The sequence below is a fragment of the Sphaeramia orbicularis genome, chromosome 13 (assembly GCF_902148855.1).
Source record: "Sphaeramia orbicularis chromosome 13, fSphaOr1.1, whole genome shotgun sequence".
NCBI classification, from domain to species: Eukaryota; Metazoa; Chordata; class Actinopteri; order Kurtiformes; family Apogonidae; genus Sphaeramia; species Sphaeramia orbicularis.
The window spans coordinates 40733874-40755051 of NC_043969.1; the positions used below are offsets into that span (position 1 = coordinate 40733874).

The window sequence follows — 21178 nt, forward strand, 5'->3', positions numbered from 1 at the left end:
CCCTCCGCCATCAGTACAGTCCAGTTTGGATCAGTTCAGGTTCAGGTGAAAGACAACAACGAGGAAAGAGACGTTAATAAGACGGACGTTGTTTGGCCCCGAGGAACTACAGTAGTTCTAAAACACTGACACTAGCTCTGTCTGTCTGTCTGCCTGCCTGTCTGTCTGCCTGCCTGTCTGTCTGTCTGTCTGTCACACATGCTGTATAATAGAGGAATAAATAGAACGTTGAAAGTATGTAAAGTTTCACTTTCGTTTCATGACAGCGTTTGTTACGTTAGTTATAGACCGCACCCCCAGGTATATAACTGCATGACCCCCCTACCCTCCGGCTCCAAAAAAAAAAAAAAAAAAAAAATCCCCCGTGCACACAACACAGTTTGTTCCCTGTCCTAAAATAAATAATTTGGTTCATTGTGTTGTCAGTGTTTCTCTTCAGTTTGTTTCAACAGAATACCAGTTTACCTTCCTGTTAATGTTGCACTTCATGTGGAATTTTTTTTGTTATTTTCTGCAGAATGTGAACTGACAGAACTGTGATTAGATTTTTCTTGTTTGTTCGAAACTGCCTTTCAGGAAAAAGTGCAATACTAATGTTTAAAATACATTTAGTAATATTAATAATTTATTTTATTTTCTATTTGATTTCTAGCAGCAGAATTATATTATTCCTGTTTTTCTATATTCTATTGTGTCCAAAAACTGGGGGGAAAATGTAAAAAAAAAAAAAAATCATAAATGCATTAATAGACATTTTGAGGGGTTTTCTTTCTTCCCGTACCGAACCAAAAAAAAACGAACGGTGGCTTTGAAAACCGAAAACGTACCGAACCGAAAATTTTGTTTATTGTTACTGGCCTGATATTTATCGTAATTTATTTGAACAACATGAAAAAAAAATAGTTAAAAAAAAAAAAAAATCTTAACTTCCCTTGGACCCCCTCACAGCTGTGTAGGTTAACACCCCTGATCAACGGCTGTGGTTACAATATTGATGTGTCTTTCAATAAAAGTTATAATTGCACCACTGTTACAATATCGTTAGGGTTGAAGGGGGGCCTGGAGATTTTTCGTCCTCCAAAGGGGGGGCCCGAGAGAAATGTATTGAAGTTAAACATAAAAGTACAATATTCTGTTGGGTTTCTGTAAATTGGCTTAGAGTCTGGTTTTGACCAACTCTATATATATGTCATGAGATAACTTTTTTGTTGTGATCTGGTGCTATATAAATAAAATTTGATTGATTGAATGATTTGATTGGTTTTCCCCTGTAAGTAGCTTTGGAAAAAAATGTCTGCCAAATGCATAAACGTAAACAAATGCAGAAACAATATTACAGGTAGAGGAATAGATTTGATTTATGCTTCTCCGTTATGTCCTATAACACAGATACACAACGTTCCAACAGATAATACCGTACTGTTAGCTGTTAGCGCTAACAGCAGACCGTCCCTCTGATCTATTCATCTACCATCTGCACCGATTCTTTACCATTAACGAGCGGATTCTCCACATGATTAATTACTCTGAGGGGAGAGACGAAGGGAGGTTTTTTTTTTTTTTGCCAACAATTATCTGCTTTTTCCAGTCTAGACATTATCTAAAGTCAAATTTAAAGAAATCAAAGCAGATCAAGTTGTTCGTGTAGGTCTGAATCTCCCCCAACAACAATGAGGAATAGATTTGGAAGTGTTTGACAAATACCTCAGAGGTTTTATCAGATCAAGACAAGCCGGCGTCATTAATCACCATTTTAGAACCAAGGCAGTCACTAACACGTCCTCATCCATCAGTTAAAACCCAAGCCGGCGCTTTGACAGAAAGTAGACGTGGAAAATTACCTCCCGGGACCATTTTTCTCTTAATGGAAAATGAAATATTTTGCACATTTGCGCCGACCGCTCAAATTACCGCGCTTAAATGAATTCCTGAATACTGGCGTTGCTTCCACCTGTTCGGATTTGAAGGAGTGACACAGTGCGGATCTGATTATCAACTGGCTGCCCAACACACTGTTACATCTGCGCTGATAAACAAAGGTCCCGTTCTCCCGCTCAGTACCAGGGAAGCTCGGCAACGACTGATAATTTTCGGCGGTGTCGCTCAGTTTGATTGATGGCGCCTCGCCCCGTGGACCCCCCCCCAGGTGCACGAGAGAGATGTTTCTCATAAAAGATGATGCATCAAACTGCATGTGAATTCCAAATGCAATTGTACGCTAGAAATTGTCAGGAGGTGGAGCCCAGGGAGGGTCTCGGGAGCTTTGGCCGCTACCTAAGGTGTTTTATTTTAGCAGTGACACTTCATTTCAGTTACTGTAATGAAACCGTGATGCGTTACAACAAGACACGTCCGCCATCCCTCAAGGGCCCGAGTCGGAAACGAACCCTTCGCACCGTGGAAGCCTGATGAAAAACACAAACTTTTCATGACTACATGCATATTTTATTTGTCGTTTAACTTTGTCACCTAGTATTCTGCTTTTAAAGATACTCAGAGAAAGTGGCAGTCTTTTAATCCTTTATTGGGTAAGTGACTATTTTTGGTCATTTCCACAAACATTAAGTCTTTGTCAGGTGAGTAACTATTTTCAGGAATTTCCGCAAACATTAACCCTTTATCGGGCAAGTGACTATTTTTGGTCATTTCCACAAGCATTAACTCTATATCAAGTGAGTGACTATTTTCGGTAATTTCCATGAATATCAACCCTTTATCAGCCAAGTGATTATTTTTGGTCATTTCCGCAAACATTAACCCTTTATCAGGCAAGTGCCAATTTTTGATAATTTCTGCAAACATTAACTGCTTATTGGGCAAGTGACTATTTTTGGTAATTTTTGCAAATATTAACCCATTATCAAGTGAGTGACTATTTTCAATAATTTCCGCAAACATTAACCCTTTATCAGGCAAGTGACTATTTTTAGTCATTTCAGCAAACATCAACCCTTTATCAAGTGAGTGACTGTTTTTGGTAATTTCCATGAATATTAACCCTTTATCAGTCAAGTGACTATTTTTGGTAATTCCCGCAAACATTAACCCTTTATCAGGCACGTGATAATTTTTGGTAATTTCCGCAAACATTAAATATGGGGCCAATCCCGTGCCTCCATGAGGACCCCCCCCCCCCCCCAGGTGCACGAGAGAGATGTTCCTCATAAAAGATGATGCATCAAACTGCATGTGAATTCCAAATGCAATTGTATGCTGGAAATTGTGAGGAGGTGGAGCCCAGGGAGGGTCTCGGGAGCTTTGGCCGCTACCTAAGGTGTTTTATTTTAGCGGTGACACTTCATTTCAGTTACTGTAATGAAACCGTGATGCGTTACAACAAGACACGTCTGCCGTCCCTCAAGGGCCCGAATCGGAAACGAACGCTTCGCGCTGTGGAAGCCTGATGAAAAACACAAACTTTTCATGACTACATGCATATTTTATTTGTCGTTTAACTTTGTCACCTAGTATTCTGCTTTTAAAGATACTCAGAGAAAGTGGCAGTCTTTTAATCCTTTATTGGGTAAGTGACTATTTTTGGTCATTTCCACAAACATTAGCCCTTTATCAAGTGAGTGACTATTTTTGATCATTTCCGCAAACATTAACCCTTTTTTGGGCAAGTGATTTTTTTGGCAATTTCAGCAAACATTAACTCTTTATCGGCAAGTGACTATTTTTGGTGATTTCTGCAAACATTAACTCTTTATCGGGCAAGTCACTATTTTTGGTCATTTCCACAAATATTAACCCTTTATCAAGTGAGTGAGTATTTTCGGTAATTTCCACGAACATTAACCCCTTATCGGGCAAGTGACTATTTTTGGTCATTTCAGCAAACATCAACCCTTTATCAAGTGAGTGACTATTTTTGGTAATTTCCATGAATATTAACCCTTTATCAGCCAAGTGACTATTTTTGGTAATTTTCGCAAACATTAACCCATTATCAAGTGAGTGACTATTTTCAATAATTTCCGCAAACATTAACCCTTTATCGGGCAAGTGACTATTTTTGGTCATTTCAGCAAACATCAACCCTTTATTGGGCACGTGACTATTTTTGGTCATTTCCACAAACATTAGCCCTTTATCAAGTGAGTGACTATTCTCAATAATTTCCGCAAACATTAACCCTTTATTGGGCCAGTGACTATTTTGGGGAATTGCTGCAAACAACCCTTTATCGAGCAAGTGACTATTTTTGGTCATTTCCACAAACATTAACCCTTTATCGGGCAAGTGACTACTGTTGGTGATTTCAGCAAACATTAACCCTTTATCAGGTGAGTTACTATTTTTTGGTCATTTCCACAAACATTAACCCTTTATTGAGTGAATGACTATTTTTGGTCATTTCCACAAACATTAACCCTTTATCGGGCAAGTAACTATTTTTGGTCATTTCCACAAACATTAATCCTTTATCGGGCAAGTGATTACTGTTGGTGATTTCAGCAAACATTAACCCTTTATTGAATGAATGACTTTTTTTGGTAATTTCCACAAACATGAACCCTTTATTGGACAAGTGATCATTTTTGGTAATTTCCGCAAACTTTAACTCTTTATCGGGCAAGGGAAAATTTTTGGTAAATTCTGCAACCTTTCACCCTTAGTGGGCAAGTAACTATTTTCGGTAATTTCAGCAAACATTAACCCTTTATGTGGCAATTGACTATTTTTGGTAATTTCCACAAACACTAAACATGGTGGCCAATCCTGTGCCTCTGTGAGGTCCAGAAGCATGATGGTTTTTATAAAACTATACAGTGATTCAGACAGATTTATGGACATTTTGATGCTGTAAATAGTGAATATGAGTGATTTTTTTAAAATCAGTTTATGACCTTATAACAGTTGTTTTATTGCATGCATTTACTTTTTAGCAAGTGCTGCTCAGATGTTTTATGGCAAAAGGAGGTAGACTGTTATTATTATTATTAATAATAATAATAATAATAATAATAATAATAATGGCGATTATTATTATTATTATTATTATAAATGAAATTAAATACATTATTCTTCTTATGAGTACTTTTGTTCTCCTCACACCCCACAAACAAACAAGTTTTAGTATAAAATAAGTTTGGAGTAAATTCCTACATTATTCTACAACAAACCTGAGGCTTAAGTGACTTTTTCCAGCATAAATATTTCATTAACTGACCTATCACCACTAACGGTTGTCAAAGTTCATGGATTTCATTCTCGACTCAATGCTGCAAAACATAAAAATTGACTATGGAGCCTGTGAACGTCCAGACCAGACCAGCTGAGAATCTGCATTATTACGTAAAAGTACTGACAGTATTAGCAGGTATCGCATCAGTAGATGGCGCTGTGTTGTGCTGAAGGCGTTATCGTACCTTTTACTGGGCTGGATCCTGCGGTCTCCTCTCTTCCATGTGATCCGGGGTTTGGGTGACGCCCGGGGTTTACATTCCAGAGACACGTCCTTCCCCAACGTGGCGATGACTCGAATGGGATTGGGAATAAAAACCGGAGCCGATGCTGTCAACAACAAATACACAACATGTTAAAGTCAAAGTAACACCGTTTCAGTCATCGTAACGTACAGCAGGGGTGTCAAAGTCATTTTAGTTCAGGGGCCATATTCAGCTAAATTTGATCTGTAGTGGGCCGGACCAGTAAAATAATAACACAATAATATATAGATAATGTCAACTCCAAATTTTTGTCTTTGTTTTAGTGTAAAAAATACCCCATTAAATTATGAAAATACTTAATTTTATAAACTATCCAAAAAACAAAAAAAAAACCTGAAAAAAAAGAAATTTAAATTAAAAAACGTAAGAAAATTTAGTGCAATTTTAACAATATTCTGCCTCATCTTATCATTTCTACATGTGCATTATGGGTCAGATCTACAAAGACACTAAACACTGAGGAACAGGCAGAAAAATTGCTAAAATTGTGCTTAATTTTCTTTAGACATTTCAGATTGTTCAAATTTGTTCAGGTTATTCACATTTTAGTGTTACAGGATAGTTTGTAAATGTAAATATTTTCATAATTTAATGTTATTTTTTGCACTACAACAAAGAAAAAAAAGTTGTTAATTCTAGATTTTTTTGGCTTAATTCAAGATTTTTTTTTACTTAATTGAAGATTTTTTTTAATTTTTTTTTGCTTAGTTCAAGATTTTTTTTTTTTTTACTTAATTGAAGAATTTTTTTTTGGCTTAATTAAAGATTTTTTTTTTTTTTTTTAACTTAACTGAAGATTTTTTTGGCTTAATTCAAGTTTTTTTTGTGCTAAATTTGAGATATTTTTTGTGGGCATAATTGAAGATTTTTTTACTCAATTGAAGATTATTTTTTGGCTTAATTGAACTTTTTTTTTTTTTTTTACTTTAAGATTTTTTTTTTTTTTTGGCTTAATTCAAGTTTTTTTTTTGCTAAATTTGAGATTTTTTTGGGGCTTAATTGAAGATTTTTTTTTACTCAATTGAAGATTATTTTTTGGCTTATTTGAACAATTTTTTTTTTACTTAATTTAAGATTTTTTTTTTTTTTGGCTTAATTCAAGTTTTTTTTTTTTTTTTGCATAATTGAAGATTTTTTTACTTAATTGAAGATTTTTTTTTACTTAATTGAAGACTTTTTTTTTTTTGGCTTAATTCAAGATTTTTTTTTCCTTAATTCAAACTAATTTTTTTTGCTTAATTAATTTCAAGACCATGGAATTTTTGCACTTGGAAAAAACATCCCAAGGGCCGAACTGTTTCAAGGCCGAACTGGACCCTTTGGTCCCCGGGCCACATGTTTGACACCCCTGACATACAGGGATGGTGTTCCGCCCCCTCTGGTTCCTGTCAAGGTGTTGATTTCTATAGATGATCTCTCAAGGGATGTAATTATTACATGGATTTAATTAAATCCTGACAAAGTAAAGCTGTTAATGAAGAGGCATTTATTGGAACACAATAACAGTAACACAAAACAACTGAAGACTGGTCTAAAAGAAGAATGCTTCCACAATAAAAGCTGTGAAACGTCACCAAATTTGGGTTAATAATACAGACCAAAGGAGTTAAAAAGAGGAGTGGGTAAGAGGTTTCACTATACACACCACTGGGTCAAAATGCAAAAAAAAATAAGAAAAATAAATAAATGTATGAATTAGTAAGGCAATGCATTTAAGTCAAAAATCAAGTTTGGCTCTGAGGTAAAACAGTCGGCATATTAGAATATATTCACTTTTCAGATTCAGTCTAGTGTAAAATGTATAAATCTATCCCATTAAAGTGCATAAACGTATGTGTATATGTCATAACAGTTTATATTATATTTGGAAAACATTAGCAAAGCACCAAAAAAAAAAAAAAAAAAAAAGATAGAACGATAGAACGACAGACAGACAGACAGACAGACAGACAGACAGACAGACAGACAGACAGACAGACAGACAGACAGACAGACAGACAGACAGATAGATAGATAGATAGATAGATAGATAGATAGATAGATAGATAGATAGATATTTACTTTATTAATCCCCTAGGGGAAATTCAAGAATGATAGATAGAACAATCGATAGAACGCTAGACAAAACGATAGAACAATAGATAGAATGATAGATAGAACGATAGATAGAATGATAGAACAATAGAATGATAGATAGAACGATAGATAGAATGACAGAATGATAGAATGATAGATAGAACAATAGATAGAATGATAGAACGATAAATAGAACGATAGAACGATAGAAAGAACGATAGAATAATAGATAGAATGATAGAATGATAGAACGATAGATAGAATGATAGATAGAACGACAGAATGATAGATAGAACGATAGAACGATAGAACGATAGATAGATAGAACAATAGATAGAACAATAGAACGATAGAATGATCGATAGACAGATAGACAGATAGATAGATAGATAGATAGATAGATAGATAGATAGATAGATAGATAGATAGATAGATAGATAGATAGATAGATAGATAGATAGATAGATAGATAGATAGATAGATAGATATTTACTTTATTAATCCTCTAGGGGAAATTCAAGAATGATAGATAGAACAATAGATAGAACGATAGACAGAATGATAGAACAATAGATAGAATGATAGAATGATAGATAGAACGATAGAATGATAGATAGAACGATAGATAGAATGATAGAACGATAAATAGAACGATAGATAGAATGACAGAATGATAGAACGATAGACAGAACGATAGAATAATAGATAGAATGATAGAATGATAGATAGAATGATAGATAGAACGATAGATAGATAGAACGATAGATAGAACGATAGATAGAACGATAGAATGATAGATAGATAGATAGATAGATAGAACGATAGATAGAACGATAGATAGAACGATAGATAGATAGATAGAACGATAGATAGAACGATAGATAGAACGATAGATAGAACGATAGAACGATAGATAGATAGATAGATAGATAGATAGATAGATAGATAGATAGATAGATAGATAGATAGATAGATAGATAGATAGATAGATAGATAGATAGATAGATAGATAGACAAATATTTACTTCATTAATCCCCTAGGGGAAATTCAAACTCCAGTCACTGCTCCACAAAAACAGTCATACCACATCAACAATCAATCAATAAATAAATAAACAAATGCAGAGTATAAGTAGCTCAGAATAAGTTAGATTAAAAAAAAGTAGAACTAAAAGACAGACTGTTTTCTTCTGCACAAACTCCTATAAAACGCTGACATCTAGACTATTTCGTCCAAACACAGACAGGATTCTCATGGTGCTCAGTGTCAGCCGAACCCTGCAGTGACACATTTTCCACAAACATTCCCTTCCTGTCATATTCCGTCTCTGTGCGCTCCTCCTGGTAAAACAAAGTCTTCATACAGCTTTAATCACGAAGCTTCTCCTCGAATGAAACGCATTTCCAGACGATCACTCCTTCCACCTTTTCAACTGTGACATTTCACAGTAATTATTGAAGAGCTGCCACGGGCTTTAAATGACACATCATGACTCAAAACGCTGCAGGATCAAGATGCTAATTTGACTAAATGTAAAATAAATACAGTAGATGGACTTTGTGCATGAATTATTACAGTGTGTTTCTATACGTGCATTAGCTTTTATTGACTTGAGTCTTTTTTTTATTCAATTAAAGACATAAATGTGTTACGTGGCCTCGTTAATGACTAAATAACTCTTATGCTAATGTTGATATGGTTGGATGATGTGTACAATGTGAGCGTTCCTTCCTTTTGTGCAGTAGAAACAGCACCGAAACTTAGTATTTAAGTAAAAGTACAAATATACTGTAAAATATATACTCAAGTAAAAGTAGAAGTAGTTACTTTTTAATTTACTTTAACCCATAAAGACCCGGGGCTACTTTAGTGTCAGCTCCCACATTGATTTTCCTCTGTATTGAACTTTTCTTTAGTGATTTATCACCATTTATTGCAATATTATAACCTTTATTTTGCACTTTTTCAGTGAAAATCAAATGTTTTCCTACATTTAATTCACTGATCATGTGGATGTTCATTAAAACTCAGATTAAATTTGAAGGTTATTATATCAGAAACAGAGAAAACTGAAGAAAATGTGACTTTTTTTTTTGTCAAAAAGTGTCTCCATCCACTCCCAGCCAGCATGTCCACGCGAGCCCCAGAAGGGTTACATATGGGCTGCATATAAGGGTCCCATGTGGGTTTGTTCACACTTTCCATGGTGGGCCCACATTTGTTTGCCCATATCAGAATCAGAATCAAAATCAAAATCAAAATCAAAATCTCTTTATTGTCATTGTACCAAGTACGAATCTGAGGTAAAGCTCTCCGGTTCAGTGCAAGAATTTACAGACAGACACCAAATATCAGTAAAAGGCAGAGTTATTTACATAAAAAAAGTATTGCGAACTAAGATATTTGTAAAACATAGAATAGTGCAAGTAACATAAAAAGTAGTGCAAATGACATGAGAAGTGCAAATAACATGAGAAGTAGTGCAAATAACATGAGAAATGACATGAGAAGTAGTGCAAATGACGTGAGAAGTAGCGCAAATGACATGAGAAGTAGTGCAAACGACATGAGAAGTAGTGCAAATAACATGAGAAATGACATGAGAAGTAGTGCAAATGACATGAGAAGTAGTGCAAATAACGTGAGAGGTAGTGCAAATGACATGAGAAGTAGTGCAAATAACATGAGAAATGACATGAGAAGTAGTGCAAATGACATGAGAAGTAGTGCAAATGACATGAGAAGTAGTGCAAATGACGTGAGAAGTAGTTCAAATGACATGAGAAGTAGTGCAAATGACGTGAGAAGTAGTGCAAATAACATGAGAAATGACATGAGAAGTAGTGCAAACGACATGAGAAGTAGTGCAAATGACATGAGAAGTAGTGCAAATGACATGAGAAGTAGTGCAAATGACATGAGAAGTAGTGCAAATGACATGAGAAGTAGTGCAAATGACGTGAGAAGTAGTGCAAATAACATGAGAAATGACATGAGAAGTAGTGCAAATGACATGAGAAGTAGTGCAAATAACGTGAGAGGTAGTGCAAATGACATGAGAAGTAGTGCAAATAACATGAGAAATGACATGAGAAGTAGTGCAAATGACATGAGAAGTAGTTCAAATGACATGAGAAGTAGTGCAAATGACGTGAGAAGTAGTTCAAATGACGTGAGAAGTAGTGCAAATGACGTGAGAAGTAGTGCAAATAACGTGAGAGGTAGTGCAAATGACATGAGAAGTAGTGCAAATGACGTGAGAAGTAGTTCAAATGATGTGAGAAGTAGTTCAAATGACGTGAGAAGTAGTTCAAATGACGTGAGAAGTAGTGCAAATGACGTGAGAAGTAGTGCGAACAACGTGAGAGGTAGTGCAAATGACATGAGAAGTAGTGCAAATAACATGAGAAATGACATGAGAAGTAGTGCAAATGACATGAGAAGTAGTGCAAATGACATGAGAAGTAGTGCAAATGACGTGAGAAGTAGTTCAAATGACGTGAGAAGTAGTGCAAATGATGTGAGAAGTAGTGCAAATAACGTGAGAGGTAGTGCAAATGACATGAGAAGTAGTGCAAATGACGTGAGAAGTAGTTCAAATGACGTGAGAAGTAGTGCAAGTAACGTGAGAAGTAGTGCAAATGACATGAGAAGTAGTGCAAATAACGTGAGAGGTAGTGCAAATGACATGAGAAGTAGTGCAAATGACGTGAGAGGTAGTGCAAATGACATGAGAAGTAGTGCAAATGACGTGAGAGGTAGTGCAAATGACATGAGAAGTAGTGCAAATGACGTGAGAGGTAGTGCAAATGACATGAGAAGTAGTTCAAATGACATGAGAAGTAGTTCAAATGACGTGAGAAGTAGTGCAAATGACATGAGAAGTAGTGCAAATGACGTGAGAGGTAGTGCAAATGACATGAGAAGTAGTTCAAATGACATGAGAAGTAGTGCAAATGACGTGAGAAGTAGTGCAAATGACATGAGAAGTAGTGCAAATAATGTGAGAGGTAGTGCAAATGACATGAGAAGTAGTTCAAATGACATGAGAAGTAGTTCAAATGACATGAGAAGTAGTGCGAATGACATAAGTAGTGGAAATGACATGAGAAGTAGTGCAAATAACATGAGAGGTAGTGCAAATGACGTGAGAAGTAGTTCAAGTGACATGAGAAGTAGTGCAAATAACATGAGAAGTAGCGCAAATGACATGAGAAGTAGCGCAAATGACATGAGAAGTAGTGCAAATAACATAAGTAGTGCAAATGACATGAGAAGTAGTGCAAATGACATGAGAAGTAGCGCAAATGACATGAGAAGTAGTGCAAATAACATAAGTAGTGCAAATGACATGAGAAGTAGTGCAAATGACATGAGAAGTAGTGCAAATAACGTGAGAAGTAGTTCAAATGACATGAGAAGTAGCGCAAATGACATGAGAAGTGCAAATGACATGAGAAGTAGTGCAAATAACATGAGAAGTAGTTCAAATGACATGAGAAGTAGCGCAAATGACATGAGAAGTGCAAATGACATGAGAAGTAGTGCAAATAACATGAGAAGTAGTGCAAATGACATGAGAAGTAGTGCAAATAACATGAGAAGTAGTGCAAATGACATGAGAAGTAGCGCAAATGACATGAGAAGTAGTGCAAATAACGTGAGAGGTAGTGCAAATGACATGAGAAGCAGTGCAAATGACATGAGAAGCAGTGCAAATGACATGAGAAGCAGTGCAAATGACATGAGAAGTAGTGCAAATGACATGAGAAGTTGTGCAAATAACATGAGAGGTAGTGCAAATGACATGAGAAGTAGTGCAAATAACATGAGAAGTAGCGCAAATGACATGAGAAGTAGCGCAAATGACATGAGAAGTAGTGCAAGTAACGTGAGAGGTAGTGCAAATGACATGAGAAGCAGTGCAAATGACATGAGAAGCAGTGCAAATGACATGAGAAGCAGTGCAAATGACATGAGAAGTAGTGCAAATGACATGAGAAGTTGTGCAAATAACATGAGAGGTAGTGCAAATGACATGAGAAGTAGTTCAAATGACATGAGAAGTAGTGCAAATGACATAAGTAGTGGAAATGACATGAGAAGTAGTGCAAATAACATGAGAGGTAGTGCAAATAACATGAGAAGTAGTTCAAATGACATGAGAAGTAGTGCAAATGACATAAGTAGTGGAAATGACATGAGAAGTAGTGCAAATAACATGAGAAGTAGTGCAAATGACGTGAGAAGTAGTTCAAATGACATGAGAAGTAGTGCAAATGACATGAGAAGTAGCGCAAATGACATGAGAAGTAGCGCAAACGACATGAGAAGTAGTGCAAATAACATAAGTAGTGCAAATGACATGAGAAGTAGTGCAAATGACATGAGAAGTAGTGCAAATAACGTGAGAAGTAGTTCAAATGACATGAGAAGTAGCGCAAATGACATGAGAAGTGCAAATGACATGAGAAGTAGTGCAAATAACATGAGAAGTAGTGCAAATGACATGAGAAGTAGTGCAAATAACATGAGAAGTAGTGCAAATGACATGAGAAGTAGCGCAAATGACATGAGAAGTAGTGCAAGTAACATGAGAAATGACATGAGAAGTAGTGCAAGTTACGTGAGAGATAGTGCAAATGACATGAGAAGCAGTGCAAATGACATGAGAAGTAGCGCAAATGACATGAGAAGTGCAAATGACATGAGAAGTAGTGCAAATGACATGAGAAGTAGTGCAAATGACATGAGAAGTTGTGCAAATAACATGAGAGGTAGTGCAAATGACATGAGAAGTAGTGCAAATAACATGAGAGGTAGTGCAAATGACATGAGAAGTAGTGCAAATAACATGAGAGGTAGTGCAAATGACATGAGAAGTAGTGCAAATAACATGAGAAGTAGTGCAAATGACATGAGAAGTAGTGCAAATGACATGAAAGATAAATACTGTGGGATAAATAGTGTCAACAATAAATATTCACATGTTACTGTTAAAGGATAGTTTGTTAATGTGAACATTTTCATAATTTAATGTTTTATGCACTAAATCAAAGAGAAAAAAATGGTGTTGTCATTATTTATATATTATTATGATATTATTTTTGAGTTTGATGCCCTAACTTGCACTTTGCAAATTCATCTCACGGCCCGGATTGGAACCTTTGGCGGGCCGGTTTTGGCCCCCGGACCGCATGTTTGACACCTGTGTTTTAAATGATTCCTAATAGTCTTTTCCAGTGTTTTTTTTCAACCTGGGGGTCACCAGAAATTTCTAGTAATTGATGAAAATAAAATAAAAAAAACTTACTGATAATAAAAAATATATGGTGAGTTGAGAGAGGAAATCACAATACACATGGAACAAGTGAAAATTATCTTTGGTAAAATGTGTTGAAATAGGATTTTCAGGATCTAAAAATAAGTTCTTATATCGCACTAAAAAGTTCCTCTTTAGGTGATTGTGTCTTATTTTAAGTGTGATGAGATATTTGGACTAGAACTGGTAAGATTGGGATTTTTTCCAGTGTAAATACATATTAGAAGCCGTCGTTAACAATTAAAAGCTGTTAACGTGAGTAAAATTAGCATTAACGGTCTAATTAAAGCCTCGGGGACGGCGCTGACGTTGTGGCGGGGGTTGGGCTGTACCGCACATCCAGGCCTATATACAAGCTGCGAGGCTCCCGTCAGCTGCTATTATTCAGATTCTGAATGATGCTTTATAGGTGACATTATCCACAATGACAATCCAATCCCATCTGCAGCCACGGGCCGACCTCTGCGCTCGGAACGCTGGTGTCTCTGAGTGGCGGCGCTCCCTCCAGACACAGGAAGGATCAGAAAACAGAGCAGTAGCTGTGTGTTTTTGTTTTAATCAAAATAAGAGCCAAGCCCGGAGCTGGTGGCACTACCCCCCCCCTCGCCACCCCCCCCTTATTGCTGCCCCCTCCAACCCCCCCCAGTGGAGCCTGGATCTGGGACAAGATCAGAGGTAGCGAGGGCAGCTGCTGCCCCCGTGTAGCCCCCAGTGATCGCTCATCTGCAGGCTGTTATTATCCATGTAATCTGTCCTGATAGTGTTCGCTTGTGGACATCTCTGCAGAGCACAGGTCACTGAGAAGAGACGTCTGGGGGGGGTGGAGTTATGAAAACATTCATCACCACTTTCCAAATACCATCACTGGGACTCGTTCTTTTAGATAAAGCTTATTAAACCCTAAAAAAAACCACACAAATATATATAAAACAGGTGGTGTTAAGGTAAGAGTATGGATAGTTAATGAACATCATTAAGATGTAATAAGGAAATAACCACTAAAATGGACAAAAAAATGGATCAAACAAGTAACAAATGAATAAAACTGAATTGACACAACATGACAAAGACCATATTATAGAGTGTTGAAAAACTAATGGGTGTCACCAATTACATAAATGTTATATAAATTAACAAAATGAGGGGCAAAACACAAAAAAACAACAAAAAATAATAATAACCAAACTGAGCCAAAGTGAAGAAATGTAACAAAATAAATAAATAAATAAATAAAATAAAAACTAGAAGCACTCGGAGAGCGCAGACCTCCGCCAAGGCTGATCAGTGGCCCCCCCTGTGGGCCCCCCCACCCCCGATCACCACCAAAATTTAATCATTTCTTCCTTATCCCATTTCCAACAAACCCTGAAAATTTCATCCAAATCTGTCCTTAACTTTTTGAGTTATGTTGCACACTAACGGACAAACAAACAAACAAACAAACAGACAGACAGACAAACAAACAAACAAACCCTGGCAAAAACATAACCTCCTTGGTGGAGGTAATAAAGATACAAATACAAATAATCAACAAAATTTGAAACATTTAACAAAATGTACAAATACCGCGAAAAAGAAAGTGAAGTGTCAGATAAAAGGACAAAAATTAAGAAAATAAGAAACAAATGAACAAAATTGAAAAAATAAATGAATAAATAAATAAATAAATAAAGTAATAAACAAACTGAACAAAAACACAACTAATTTAGCAGTAAAATTCAGCAAAAAAGCATACAAAATGGCCTAAATAATCAACAACACTAGGAAAATGTTATAAAAATAATAAACACCATGAACCAGAAAATAAAATAGCCAATAAAAAGGACGAAAATGGATTTTTAAAAAAGTAACAAACGAATAAAACTGAACTGACAAAACATGGCAATGACCACATTACAGACTGTTGAAAAACCAATGGGTGACACCAATTACATACACTTAATATGAATGAACAAAATGAAGGAGAAAAAAAACCACAAAACAAAGCAAAAAAAAATAATAACCAGATTGAACCAAAAAGAACAAATTTAGCAAAAAAAAAAATAAATAAAAATACCAATACAAATAATCAACAAAATTAGGCACATTTAACTAAATGTACGAATACTGTGAACAAAAAAGTTAAATGACCGATAAAAGGACAAAACTTAACAAAGTAAGAAACCAATGAATAAAACTGAAAAAATACAATAAAGTAATAAACAAACTGGGCAAAAAACCAATAAATTTAGCAACACTATGAAGTCAGAAAACATACAAAATGGCCTAAACAATCAATAAAACTAGGAAAATTTAACAAAATAATAAACACCATGAACAAGAAAACAAAATAACCAATAAAAAGGATAAAGTGAATGAAATTACCAAAATGAGCAAGAAGATACAAAAAATTAACACAAAACAAAAAAATAGAACCAAAATGAACCAAAAAGAACAAATTTTGCAAAAATAAATAAATAAAGAAAGAAAGATAGAAATAAAATGACCTAAATAATCAACAAAATTAGGAACATTTAACAAAATGAGTGAACATAATGAACAATAAAGTAAAGTAACCAATAAAAGGACAAAAATTAACAAAAAAAGAAACAAATGAACAAAACTGAAAAAATGACTAAAATAATAAACAAACTGAACAAAAAAATTTGCAACAAAATTAAGCAAGAAAACATATAAAATGGCCTAAATAATCAAGAAAACTAGGAAAATGTATTTAAAAAACACCACAAACAAGAAAATAAAATAGCCAATAGAAAGGACAAAAATGAGTAAAATCACCAAAATGAACAAGAATAAGATACAAAAAAAATTCACACAAACAAAAAATTGTTACCAAAATGAACCAAAAAGAACAAATTTTGAAAAAAAAAAAAAAAAAAAAAATCAATAAAGATACAAAATTATCTAAATAATCAACAAAATTAGGAACATTGAACAAAATGAACATACACCGTGAACAAGAAAATAAAGTGACCAATAAAAGGACAAAACTTAAAATAAAAAACAAATGAACACAACTGAAAAAATTAAAAATAATAATCTACAAAACTAAGAAACTTTTTAAAAAATCACAAAAACTGTAAACAAGAAAATAAAATAACTAATAAAAAGGATAAAAATGAATAAAATCACCAAAATGAACAAGAAAAAGATACAAAAAAATTTACACAAACAAAAAATTGTTACCAAAATGAACCAAAAAGAACAAATTTTGAAAAAAAACAAAAAAAACAAAAATCAATAAAGATACAAAATGATCTAAATAATCGACAAAATTAGGAACATTGAACAAAATGAACAAACACCGTGAACAAGAAAATAAAGTGACCAATAAAAGGACAAAACTTAAAATAAAAAACAAATGAACACAACTGAAAAAATTAAAAATAATAATCTACAAAACGAAGAAACTTTTTACAAAAATCCTAAAAACTATAAACAAGAAAACAAAATAACTAATAAAAAGAACAAAAATGAATAAAATTACCAAAATGAACAAGAATACGCTCAAAAAATGAACATAGTACTTAATCAAATTATCAAAAAAGAACAAAATAACTAACCGAATGATCACAAATTTAACTGAACTATCCATAACTCTTACTAATCCTTCAAACACAGTGAATATAGATAAATCCAGTGATGTTACGCTGATATAAAACAGACTGTGACGTATAGATCCACGAGACGCTGCCCAATTGCAATCAGATTTTCCAAATGCCACAGATTCCCCTTCAAAAAAGGGCATGACACACAGACAGTAAATCAAAGTGTTCCTCTTGGGGAAATGAAAGGGGAACGGGTGTCACCAGATGTGTCCTGGTATGGAAGATGACAAGGAGAAAATAGTGCATCAACACAGAACACTGGACAGCCGTTCAGGACCATGTTATGGTTTTACCTCCGAGCCTCCGAGCGGCTCAGCTTTTAATGTCGCAAAGTTCACAGAGCATGTGATCCGCAAGGAAATAACCAAGAAATAAAGAAATAAAATGGACAAGAATGATCAAAATGAGCACCAAACCAGAACCAGAACAGAAAAATTTACGAAACAAGACACAAAAGAATAAAACTGAGGAGAAAATTGAACAAAATAATTAAAAAAACTGAACAAACATGAACAAATTCAGCAAAAAATAAATAATTTTTTTAAAAAATTATGTAAAAGAAAATTGTACAAAATCAATCACAATCAACAAAACCAGGGAAAACTAAAAATAATTAACCCTATGAACATAAACTAACAAAATGAGCATCAAATTAACAAAACTGAACAGATATATGAAGAAAATTAACAAAATGAAGAATTAAGATAAAACTCATTAAATAAACATGAACAAAATATGCAAAAGATGAACAAAGCAAAATACAGAAACTGATCAAAAATGAACAAATTTAATGACAAAAAAAAAAGTACACAATGACCTAAATAATCAACAAAGGAACAAAATACTGAACACCATGTAAAAGACAAAAACTAAATAATCATCAAAATAAATATTGACTAACAAAGTAGGTAACAAACTAACAAAACTAAACAGAAAAATTAACAAACTAAGCAACAAAAGAATAAAACTGAAGAGAAGACTGAACAAAATAATAAACTGAACACAAAAATTCATTCATGAATTTTAGCAAGAATAATTGTGTAAAAAAAAAAAAAAAAAAAGTACACAATTAATCACAATCAACAAAACCAGGGAAAACTAAAAATAATTAACCCCATGAACATAAATTAACAAATAAGCATCAAATGAACAAAACTGAACAGAAATATGAACAAAATTACCAAAAGAAACAAAAAACAAACATGAACAGAGGTTAATAAAATAATAATAAAATAATCCACAAAATTAAGAACAGTGGGATTAAATAATCATAAATTTAGGGGAAAAAATATGAACACCATGAACAAAAAAATAACAAAAATAACCAATAAAATGAATGAAACTTGAGGATTTTACAAAATAATATGAACAAACATAAACAAAATACGCAACAGAATGAACAAAACTGGGTAAAATAAACAAAATAAAACAAAAAACAAACAAACATGAACAGAAGGTAATAAAATAATAACAAAATAATCCACAAAATTAAGAAAAATTGGATTAAATAATAAACAAATTTAGGGGGAAAAAAATTATGAACACCATGAACAAAAAAATAACAAAAATAACTAATACAATGAATGAAACTTGAGGATTGAACAAAATAATATGAACAAACATAAACAAAATATGCAACAGAATGAACAAAACTGAAATAAATAAATAAATAAATAAATAAATAAATGAATAAATAAAAAACAAGCAAATATGAACAGAAGTTAATTTTAAAAAGCAACAAAACACAACACTAACAAAATCAACAAAACTAAGAAAAATTAGATTAAATAATAAACAAATTTGGGGGAAAAAAACAACAACTTATGAACACATTAAACAAAAAAAATAACTAAATAACCGATAAAATGAATAAAATGTACGAAGTGAACAAAATAATATGAATAAACACGAACAAAATATGCCACAGAATGCATTAAAAAATTAAAAAATAAACAAAATAAACCAAAAAACAAACAAATATGAACAGAAGTTAATAAAATAAGCAACAAAACACAACACTAACAAACTAATCAACAAATTTAAGAAAAATGGTATTAAATAATAAAAAATTTTGGGAAAAAAAAAAAAATTATGAACACCATGGACGAAAAAATAACAAAATAACCATTAAAATGAACTAAATGTATGAAGTGAACAAAACAATATGAATAAACATGAACAAAATATGCAACAGAATGAACAAAATAGAACAAAATAAACCAAAAAAACAAATATGAACAGAAATTAATAAGATAAGCACCAAAATCATCCACAAAATTAAGAAAAATGGGATTAAATAATCAACAAATTTAGGAAAAAAACAAACAAAATTATTTACACAATGAACAAAAAAACGACAACAAAATAACCAAAAAAATGAACAAAACTTACTAAGCGAAAAAAAAATATGAACAAACATGAACAAAATATGCAACAGAATGAACAAAACTGAAAAAAATAAACCAAAAAACAAACAAATATGAACAGAAATTAATAAAATACTCAACAAAACAAAACAAACAAACAAAAAATTAACAAACATGAATGAAATTTAACGAAATGTACCAAAACTATTCCTAAACAGAACAGAAATGGACAAAACACCAACACTTCCATCCCATAATACTACCCTTGTGCTGTTATACGACAAGTATTGAGTTTTTGGATTGAAGGTTTGCTTTGTTTACTGATGCGCTCCGATGATAAATGTTCAAATCTAACGTTCTAACGGAGCCTTTCGCCTCCATCGTGTTGACCTTCCACTGTTTGCTCCCATTAGGATCCACGCACACCTACGAGTCACCGCTTTGATATTCCTCCAGTATCATCGTCAGGACTCGACTGGATACGTCTGGCTGAATATAACCACGTGGACCCTTCTTTTATTCATGTCGTCCGCTCGCTGGGTTAAATCAGGGACCATTGATTGGCAATCAGCACATCTCAGCGCTCCACATTCCCCTCTTGCATTTCAATCTGCCTATCATCCAGCCGGCGCCCGATTGGAAATGTTAGAGTCTGCAGTCGGAATAAATAGACTCATCAACCCACTGAAGGTACATCACGGAGATATATGTTGGATTCCTGCTTTAAAATGACCCAACAGTGTCATTACGGGCAAAAAATATTCAGGTTTTTTTGCCTTTATTCTGAAAAAGACAAATTCCTAATGCGCTGTTTACATGCAGCCGTGCAGAATCTGTTTAAAAAGACTTTCCACTTCTTGTTTAGCATTAACGGAGTTCATTCATATGTACGTTTATGTTCAATTGATTGTATTTCGTTACTTTTTCTGTGATTAATGGCCATTGATGGGTGCATATTAGGCCTGTAACGGTACACAAAATTTTCGATTCGGTACGTTTTCGGTTTTTTTCCGGTTCGGTACGGGAAGAAAGAAAACCCCTCAAAATGTCTTTAATACATTTAGGAATTTTTGAACATTTTCCCCCCAATTTTTGGACACAATAGAATATAGAAAAACAGGAATAATATAATTCTGCTGCTATAAATCAAATAGAAAATGAAATAAAATATTAATATTACTCAAAGTGTTTTAAACATTAGTATTGTACAATTCCCTGACAGGTAGTTTTGAACAAACAAGAAAAATCTAATCACAGTTCTGTCAGTTCACATTCTGCAGAAAAATATCAACAAAAAAATTCTGTATGAAGTGCAACATTAACAGGAGGGTAAACTGGTATTCTGTTGAAAC

General features: G+C 33.8%; 1 protein-coding gene across 1 annotated transcript in view; it reads right to left on the bottom strand.

Moving 5' to 3' along the window:
* cntn5 (contactin 5) overlaps positions 1 to 21178 on the bottom strand; it is a 513272-nt gene that overhangs the window by 121401 nt on the left and 370693 nt on the right. Inside the window, exon 12 of the mRNA XM_030151777.1 lies at positions 5373 to 5517. Within this exon, the coding sequence (XP_030007637.1) occupies positions 5373 to 5517 (145 nt within the window). The remainder of the gene's footprint in view (positions 1 to 5372; positions 5518 to 21178) is intronic.